This window comes from Esox lucius, chromosome 9 (assembly GCF_011004845.1).
Source record: "Esox lucius isolate fEsoLuc1 chromosome 9, fEsoLuc1.pri, whole genome shotgun sequence".
Taxonomy (NCBI): Eukaryota; Metazoa; Chordata; class Actinopteri; order Esociformes; family Esocidae; genus Esox; species Esox lucius.
Genome location: NC_047577.1, coordinates 2,475,178 through 2,485,229, shown reverse-complemented (window position 1 = coordinate 2,485,229; position 10,052 = coordinate 2,475,178). Strand labels below are relative to the sequence as shown.

Here is a 10,052-nt window from a genome sequence, read left to right as displayed (position 1 = left end):
ACAAAAGGGGTCTTATTGCAATGATTTATCGCCAGTTGATCTCAGCGAAAAGCATTTACACGCGCTCGCCAGTGATCAAACCAAACAGCACCGGCCAGTCCCTAACACGGGCTTTAGTAGTTATATTTTAGTTTTCATTGCAAATCCAATTTGACGACAGGTTAAAAATAAATGGGATTGTGATATAATCATGCGCATCTTTTTAATATTTCGATGTTGTTATTTCTTATAGGATGATGTTTATTTAAGACCGGAGATGGTGTAAGCAGACATTTCCTCTGTTACACTGTTTCCTCTATCTACGAAGCCGGGTGACTTGGTAATAGCTTTATTTTAGCCTGTAGGTGTAACTTCTTACATACTAATTATTTAGACTCGTGGCTTACACACATCCGCCTGATCTGATCCACATTCGGCTGAAACATTCATCCATCAACCGTGTTTGAGAATGCTGCCCGAAGGATGTCAATTTTTTTTATTGAATAGATATAAACGCATGTTTTAATTTGTTGGCGTTTTTACCTAGAAAATGTGAGAAAAATACGTCTTGTTTGTAGACGTGAATAAAATATTGATCTTGATGTTTTGGTAGACTGTTAAGGGCCACTGCTAGATTAATAATGAATCTGGGTCAAATCGAAAAGATTCTAGACAAGTGGTATTCAAATCTGTCCCTTCAAGACAGTTTCACACCCATTTTTCCTTGCAACCTCGTAATCAGGGACTTATTTGGAACTGGGACACCAGGTGTGACATTACCGAGGTAGAACAAAAACACAGCAGGTTCCGGCCCAGGTGAACAGTTGAATGCCCGTGTGCTTGATCAACATGTGTCTAGGTTACACCAGGGGGCAAAGCTATGAAGCAGTGTGCCTTCTCCAGTATGATATAGAAGATGTAAGTACATTTCAGGCTTTGGTGGATTGACAGATTGAACTGCAAGCCTGTAGACAACACCCACGCCTGGCAATCTACACTCATAATATGCATTCAACGAAGAAGCCTCACGCAGCACATTTTAAGTTTTTTTTATGATTCAATTCAATGATACATTTCAGAAAGGTTACATACAGAACATAATATAATACAATAACAGTTTACCTTTGATGTCAATGCAAAATACTGATTCTATGGACTTACTTTGTACTGAATAGTCCACAGGGCCCATCGTCAAAAGTAAATCCCTACACAGGTGTCAGGCTGCAATTTGAGAAACTAGGTAGAAATCTATGGTATGAAGCAGTGTTGTTTTCAAATGTCACTAGTGTTTTTGCTGCAGTACTGTTACTTGTCGCCTGCACTGTGCATTTGGATGAGGTGGCAATGGATAACATTTTGTTAAATAAGATAAGAAACATGTGACTAGAATGGAGCCCGGACAGGTTCCGCAAGTTAGTGTTCCCACATTCAGAGACTCATCCCCTGTAAATGCTGCAGGTGGGCTTAATCAAATATTACATTTAAATGGGTTGATTCATGAAATGTGAACAAAAGGTTGTGTACCTGGAGGGCTTCATATGTGTAGACATCCTATGCTATATTGAACAACAGTTCATTTACTTAATTTGTAAAATAGCAATGCTGAGGCATAACTTTTTACATTTTAAATAGCTGGCCCAGTGACTAATGCCACATCCAACCCAGGAGCTCCACGCAATTGGATAAAACACTTGAACCATTTAGTTTTTCCTTGATCTCTATCAACAACAGCAGGAGAAAACTGTATTTTACTCCTGAGCAGCAGGTGTGAACCACCAATCAGGGTTTTACATGCCAGTTCAGGCCACACCCTCCATCGCTGCTTCGTAGGTGGTGGTATGCACCAGTAGGTGGAGGTATGTGGCATTTTAATTCACGCAAACTTTCCACACAATAATATTTTAAAAATAAAGACAGACCTCAGTCATGTTGCTTATGCCCTGACACAGTGTTGTTCCCTTCCTACAAAATTAGCTTACGTATTCTCTTCCGACATCCACTACCTTACCTCCTCGCACTTCTCCTTCATCTACTTTCTCCTCTTTGACAATCACGTTGAAAGTACATCCAGGTTCCTCTCTAACATGTAGAATCTGATGTTGCATTAAGTTTGCTGAATTATTGAATATCTTCCCACAGTGAGAGCAGGGGTAATCCACATAATCAGGTAAGGTTAAAGTACCTGGATCAACCAAACTATTGTCCTCCCCTACCTCAAGATCTTTATTTTCTGTCTCATTCATTCCCCACTTATCTATCTCTTCCAGATTTAAACTGAAAGAACAGTTTTCTCCAATGTGTAATCTCTGATGACTTTTTAGACTTTTAAGCCAAGTAAATCCCTCCCCACACTCAGTGCAGTGGTATGCCTTCTCTCCACTGTGTGATCGCTCATGGTTTTTAAGGTCTCCTGCAAAACGAAAATTCTTTCCGCATAAAGAGCAGGTGTAAGGCTTCTCCCCAGTATGTATTCTCTGATGTGCCTTAAGGTTTCCTGGCTGAGTAAAGCTCTTCAGACAAAAATAACAATGGTATGGCTTCTCCCCTGTATGTGATCTTTGATGTTCCTTAAGGCTTCCGGAATGATTGAAGTTTTTCCCACATTGGGTGCAATGGTAAGGCTTCTCTCCACTATGCACTCTCTCGTGTCTCTTAAGGTTTGTTTTTTCGCTGAAACTCTTGCCACATGCAGAGCAGTGGAAAGGTTTTTCTCCAGTGTGTACTCTTTGATGATTCTTTAGATTACCTGAGGAGGTGAAACTCTTTCCACACTGAAGGCAGGGGTAGCCCCCACGACCCGATCTTGATGTACCTGGATCAACAACAGCACTATTACCCTCATCCTCAACATTTCTATTTTGATTAATTTCTATCTCACCCTTCTCCTCTTTGACAACCACATTTTTAGGACAGACAGGGTTGTCTCCAATATGTCTTAACTGATGACTCTTTAAGCTGCGTGACCGACTAAATGTCTTTCCACAAATTGAGCAGTGGTAAGGTTTCTCTCCACTATGAACTCTCTGATGATTTTTAAGGTCTCCTGCATAACGGAAATTCTTTCCGCATAGAATGCAGTGGTAAGGTGACTCCCCTGTATGTGTTCTCTGATGTGTCTTTAGGTTTCCTGGCTGACTGAAACTCTTTTGACAAAGAGAACAGTGGTAAGGCTTCTCCCCTGTATGTACCCTTTGATGTTCCTTAAGGCTTCCTGAATGACTGAAGCGCTTTCCACACAGCAAGCAGTGATAAGGCTTCTCTCCAGTATGTATTCTCTGGTGAGTCTTCAGACTTCTCGGTGTCTGAAAACTCTTGACACATAGAGTGCAGGGATATCTCTTAGTTTTGGGAATCTGATTGCTAGAGTGGGGGTCAATCTCTGGGCCAGGGATGGAGCACTCTCCTGTAATATGAAAACAAAAAATACAAAGGAATAAATGCTTTCAGTTTTATAAATGCATTCATTTGGCAAGGGAAGTTCAGGTAAATTAACTGAGGATTGAAATCATTACTTTTTAAGAGACTTGTGGCAGACATAATGCCAATGTTGAATAACAAACAAATACACAATGGTGGGAAGACATTGAAGAGAGTGGCTCTTAAAGTATTTACTCCACTTGGTCTTTTCCACATTTTTGTTGCAACATGAAATCAAGATGGATTTAGGCAGGAGTTTTTGCCACAGATAAAAACTAAGAGTCCATAATTTTGTCCCATTCTTCTTTGCAAGATTGCTCAGGCTGTCAATTTGGATGGGGATCTTTTGTGAACAGTAAGTTAACCCTTTCAGTCTTCTGGAAAACTAAGTGAGAATTACTACTAATTAGAACAGGCCATATAGACCACTTGTGAAGCACCTGGGCTACTTTAACAGTGCAAACACCATCTCCAACCATGGAAAACGAACTCCTTTAGAGTTCCAATTGGGCTCTTGGTGGCCCTGACTCGGGCCCTTCCCAGACATATATTCAATTTCGGAGTGCTGTAAGACTGATTCAAAGTTGGGCCATACTCTCTCCCTTGTTTCTTGTAATAAAATTCACTGTGCTCTGGGGGATATTCAAAGCCTTGGAAATGTTCATATCTTACCCAATTGGTGCTTTTGAAGAACCTTATGCTGGATTTGCTTTGAATGTTCCTTCATCTCTATGGTGTAGTTTTTGTAAGGAATTGTGTTAACCGTGAAACTGCCACTTTAATTTCATGATATAACACAATATGGAAAAGTCCAAAGGAGGGTGAATACTTTCTAACACCTCTATAGAAATGACAGCAGTAGCGACTCCTTGTGGTAAATCTGGCACAGATGAAGGACAATCGCTGTTAATACGGGGGAATTTCCCCTTAAGCGCACATAAACCCGCAAAAACGTTCTGGTTGAACAAGCTGCACCTATTGCATTGTTGCCAGGAAACAGACACATTTTAACTGAACATCAAAAACTGAGTGAAACCCTCAACTCAGGAACCTTTTGGTTACTAGCTCTACGCTCGAGTGCTTTATCTAACACCCAACAATGGCTTTTTACAGTTTTTCTTGATTGCTAACATTTATTGAAACTTGTGTGAAATCAGTCTTGTAACCTAATTACCACAAAAGTAAACCTAAATGAAACGAGTGGGTAATTTCTCTTCTATAAAAGACTCAATTCAGTAAATTGTCAAATTTAAAATATTTTGTGAAGGAAAAAATAGTAAAATGTCAAATCAAGCCTTGTTTCTGGATATTCATGCTCTTGAGTGAAATTCTATATTGGTCAATACAAATACCCATGTTTTGTTCATTTTTGCTAGCACCTTGTGGTTCATAATGTAATTATAGTGACAGATGGCACAGACTGTTAACCAGTCTGATGAAAGTAGTTGATTTTGTCAAGTTTTTAATGCATTTAATTTAATGCAATGAGTTATGTAGGCCTAATGTTATTGGCCTGGGTGTTAATTGTTTTGAATAAAAACTTAAAAAAGAAAATTTACATTATTACATCCATTCCATTCAGACATTGTTTTTTGTTGTAGTTCTCCTGTCAAAGGATGAGGGCTAGTTTAGGTTTCTCTCTATCTGACCAACCCCAGGAGCAAGGTGACATCTGTAAATCTCCAAAGAAGGAAAACAAGGTTATTCAAGAAACTAAAGATTTCTTTGAAATGCCCCTTTAAAATGTTCCCTTGAAGAATTTTTACGGGTTCCACAACCATTTCAATAAAGAAACCCTAAAAGGATCCTCCAAGAACCTTTTGTTTGTGAATCGTCCTCGAGTAGCCATCAGCAGCATATCAAATTTGACCTGGCTGAACTGTTGCCTTTGTAATTTGAACAACGTAAAAAAGGTCCACATTCTTCATGTCAGTGGTCAAATATTCTTAAAGCTAACAGGATTTTTGGCCCACCATAAGAACTACCTTAGCACAGTCTAAATACTTCATTTGTAATGTTAAATTGGAAAGCTAATCAGGCTGACAATTTTAAACTGCATCATACTAAAGGAATCGCAAATGCTTTAAGAAAATGGGCCAACATTCTCCAAATATTGAAAAAATAATATATAATTTGGCTACCTAAAAGTGTTTTTACACATGGAAATAAATGCCCATAATATGATCACCCATCTGAAATGCTGTGATTGGTGGTGAGGTAATTTTCTAAGTGTTGTTGACCCATTTCAGTTGGTCGATCACGACCGCCCCAACTGGGTCCATTCACACCAGGCGAGAGGAAAGTCTTTTTGCATTATGGTAGCCAGGTCAGTGCTAATTAATGCAAAGGCAGCCTAAATTTACCTAAGTCAAATGTGTCACCGTTTTCCTCGTCGTCCTCAATCTCCTCGTCTTCCTCCTTAATTTCTCTCTCCTTCTGCTCCTCCTTGACGATCATATTGAGTTCCAGTGTCTGAATGCAGGTATCCCGACTGAATGGCTCCATCGCCGAGCTGTGAGCTGGTCTGGTCTGGTCCACAGTCAAACCTGGTTCAGGCTGGTTTGAGAATAGTTTGGGTTTTAGAACGGCCCAGGGGTTCGGTGATTTTCTACAAACATGTCAGTGGGGTAACTCCAGATGTATGTAGCAAAAGATAGCTTAACACACATCCTGCACACAAATGGTAAAGAGGTGCCGGAATTCACCCGTGTTCAAAACAACTCCATCGGTCCGTCTGCGTACGTTAAATGAAATTCAACCATGCATGCTGACTAGTGTTTAGTATCCGCCAAAAGACTGGTGAATCCCCCTGTTTAAACCCCAAGATGGGCATACCGTTCTCACATCTCAGGTCTGTTGGCCCTTCCAGCCCTAAAATAGGTCAGCTCTTGGTCAGACACATTGTACTCACATCCCCTCACATTTTGGTAATAATGGCCTTGGCTAGTTGTTATGGCCTTTACAACTAAACCAAGATAGCCCAGAAGCTGGGATTTTCCCACCAGAACCCAGTTAAGCTGAGTGGGCAGAACCCAGGAAAGGAGGCACATTTCCTTTCCTTTACTGGTCAGCTGTTCTAACTGCTGCAGCCCTCCAGTCAAAGCTAGCAGATACAAAAACAGGTTTATTCATAATTGTTGCGTTTAAACAACAAAATAAAATAAATATTTTAGGTAAGTGTGGGCTATTCAGTGGCTGCTGAAATATAAAAAATGTCGGACCACCCATACGTCAAGTTAACTTTTGAAACTTAACCGCTAGAGACTCGAAAATGAGTGTGAATCCTCTTTTTGGTAGCTTAGAGGCTCCATTCCCCCTCGGCTGTCCTAAGACGAATGCACTCTGGGTAAGCGCATAAATCGAGAAAATATAAATGCAAACTGGTAGCTAGGTGGCTTTGGAACGTTTAGTACAATAAAGCAACTAATAGAATATTTGATAAAAATAGGTACACTAATTCCTTACTAGTTTTTTCACTCACAATTAGACGATCGTTGGCTGACTAGTGAAATGAAAGCACACACTTGAACCGTTACCCTGAACGGAAACTACACATACGGGTTGTAATAGAGTTGTTAGCGAGCTAGCTAACGTTAGCTAAGTGGTAAATCAAAGACACACTGCGCCAATCACCGCCGATTTAAGGAATGAGCTCATGGAACCTAGTTTACTGAGCAAACTGTAAGTTCACTATTAATATACAACAGTTGAATACCTGATAGTGAATCCCTTTTGCACTTTGGGATGAGAAAACTTAAGGAAAGGACAAATTCCAATAAGAGCGTTAAATGGAATCCATTTGCCAAACGTGTCACCGCTCTGAAACAGAAGTACTTCCGGGTCACGGATGTTTGCTCTATTAATGATAAAATTCCCGTCATTTGTCATTTATTTACATTTTTAGTTGGTATTTTAAAACCTTTGTAGGTATCAAAATAGAAAAAAATACAAATGACATTGGCCTTCAATGCCAATTTATATATAACTAAAATTTAGAAAACTATTCAGTACCCTTAAGAATTATTGGACCCCTTGGATCGACCAGAAAGGCTATGAAAATGTGGAATTTCCACAAAATGAGAGATCTAAACTTTATTTGACATGTAATTGTTAGAAGAAAGCCAATAATCAAGAACTTTTCTAAGAAACATGTCACAATTATTGGCACTTTGTACTTTATAAACCCTCCTGTTGCCAGCTTTCTCAATGTTTGAGTTTGCAGAACACAGCAAGGGATGTAAGAACATTCAACAGAATCTCTCCAGATACTTTTGTTGGTCCTCACTTGTGGACTCCTCTTCAGCTCACCCCAATGTTTCTCAATCTGATTTAAATCAGGAGACCTGGAAGGCCATTACAAAAAGTTGATTCTGTGGTCATTTTTATATGGATCTGGAAGATTGATTAGGATCTTGTTCCTGCTGTAAAATCTCACAATGACCAAGTTTCAGTCTCCTAGTTGAGGCAACCATATTTTAAAATCGCCTGGTACATTACATAGTCCATGATGCCATGCATATTAACCAGGTTCCCAGAGAGTTTAAAAGCAAAACAGCCCCACACTGACCAAAGGACCTACTCGCAATCAAAGTCTCAATGATGTTTATCAAACTCCAGGCACTTGTATTCATGTCTGGATAAGAACAGACAGTCTTCTGGTAAGACTTCCAACAGCTTGTTAGCATTAAGGTGATGAATAACTTGGGTCTTCAAGAATACCCAACCAATCTGAAAATCACCAAGAGTATCAGCTGGATTACAAAGACTGTGTTGTCCAAGCTGTTGCCTGCTGTGCACATACTGTTTGCGTCTATAGCACTGGTTCAATTTCAGAACACCTATACACTACAGAATCCTCTTTCCCATTGTCAATAAAGCTTAAATGCCTCCATACATATATTGTTCAATACATTTTATTTGGCAATTCAATGCCAACACATCAACACTTTATGTAACAAAAAACACATTGTTTTAAATAAACTGTAGTTGATTTTATTTATGTAGTATTTTCAAATAAAGTACAGAAACCTACCTAAATAGTCCAGGCCAGTGTTGTTGTCTCTTTCCTTTAAGCCACAGAATCAGCCATTTAAATTGTTGCTTTACAGTCACATGACACAATGCTACATTGCAGCAGGTCCAATCATAACCTGGTCAACATTAGCAATATGCTACTTCAACCAGGGAATAGTTAAGACATCCTGGAATTCTTTGTTAAATTCTTAAATGTCTCACAGCAAATCTACCAACCATTCTATAGAATATGTATAACTCTTTGCAACATTTTGTTGATCTTCAATCTGCCAGACCTAAAGATCTGGAGCTTCCCAAAGCTTCTGCACATGATCATGCATATTTATTCAATGTAGATATAATTTTATAAAATGAGCAACATTCACCAGAGTAACCTGTTCTGTCTCCACAAGGATATAAAAAAAGCATGTTCAAGTAGGCCTGTATTTAGGTGAACACGTTTATGTATATCCTATGCAATTTCACTGAGGTCATAGTAGTAAGGCTATCAGCGCACTAATATAATAAATGTAATACTGCAGTTTAAAGGGCGGACTTATGTGCAAATAAAAACAGAAAATAATGTGAAAAGGCTAACTACACTGAACTATAACATCCTGTAGGTTCTCTCTCCAACTGCAGTTATGACTAACCTGAATTAACTTTTCATCCAGTTAAGTATCAGATCCAGGCCTGCTAGGATTGGAAATAATAACCTACAGGATATTAACTCTCTAGGAAAAGGGTTTGGAGATAATAACATACAGGACAGTATCTCTTCAGGAACAGGGTTGGAGAAAATAACATACAGGACAGTATCTCTTCAGGAACAGGGTTGGAGAAAATAACATACAGGACAGTATCTCTTCAGGAACAGGGTTGGAGAAAATAACATACAGGACAGTATCTCTTCAGGAACAGGGTTGGAGATAATAACATACAGGACAGTATCTCTTCAGGAACAGGGTTGGAGATAATAACATACAGGACAGTATCTCTTCAGGAACAGGGTTGGAGATAATAACATACAGGACAGTATCTCTTCAGGAACAGGGTTGGAGATAATAACATACAGGACAGTATCTCTTCAGGAACAGGGTTGGAGATAACATACAGGACAGTATCTCTTCAGTAACAGGGTTGGAGATAATAACATACAGGACAGTATCTCCTCCAACATGGTTGGGCAGCCCTGCTGTACACCCTCCCACCTAGCAGGTTACAACAGGACATATGGAGTTTATTTACAGACATTAATTACACTTATAGGAAAGGAAACCATAAGGACTACAATTAAAAGCAGATTAACAAGCAGACAATGATTAAAAATAATTACATTTACTGTGACTGTATAATTACATGCCTAGACCATTTGTATTTACTGCAGTTTCTATTAACTGTCTTAACACATGGTGGATTTCCCCAAAAGACACTGTCATTTTTAAAGTCTACAAAAGTATGAAAGATCTAGGCTTCCTTTCCTGAAAATGTTTTTTAAAATGGTTAAATACCACCTGGCTATACATCTACCTGGGTTAAAATGTGAACAGATATGAGGAAGTTAGCTAAAACAGACAGCTGAATCTTAAAGGCCAAGGTTGCTATTTGATGTTACTGGTCCAGAAGCTTCTGCACATGTGTAG

At 39.2% G+C, this 10,052-nt stretch overlaps 1 protein-coding gene across 2 annotated transcripts; it reads right to left on the bottom strand.

Annotated features, from left to right (window-relative positions):
• Positions 1-1,022: 1,022 nt before the first annotated feature.
• On the bottom strand, positions 1,023-7,209 carry LOC105031394 (zinc finger protein 2 homolog). Of its 2 annotated transcripts, none has more exons than XM_010905792.5 (3): positions 7,112-7,209; positions 5,760-5,952; positions 1,023-3,382 (listed from the first exon to the last, which is right to left on the bottom strand). In XM_010905792.5, exons 2-3 carry the CDS (start codon positions 5,899-5,901, stop codon positions 1,950-1,952), a joined length of 1,575 nt encoding a protein of 524 aa, XP_010904094.4. In that variant the 5' UTR covers positions 5,902-5,952; positions 7,112-7,209; the 3' UTR covers positions 1,023-1,949. The 2 variants fall into 2 exon arrangements, with proteins under 2 accessions (XP_010904094.4, XP_019899658.3); XM_020044099.3 differs by having other exon boundaries at positions 5,760-5,925.
• Positions 7,210-10,052: the final 2,843 nt, after the last annotated feature.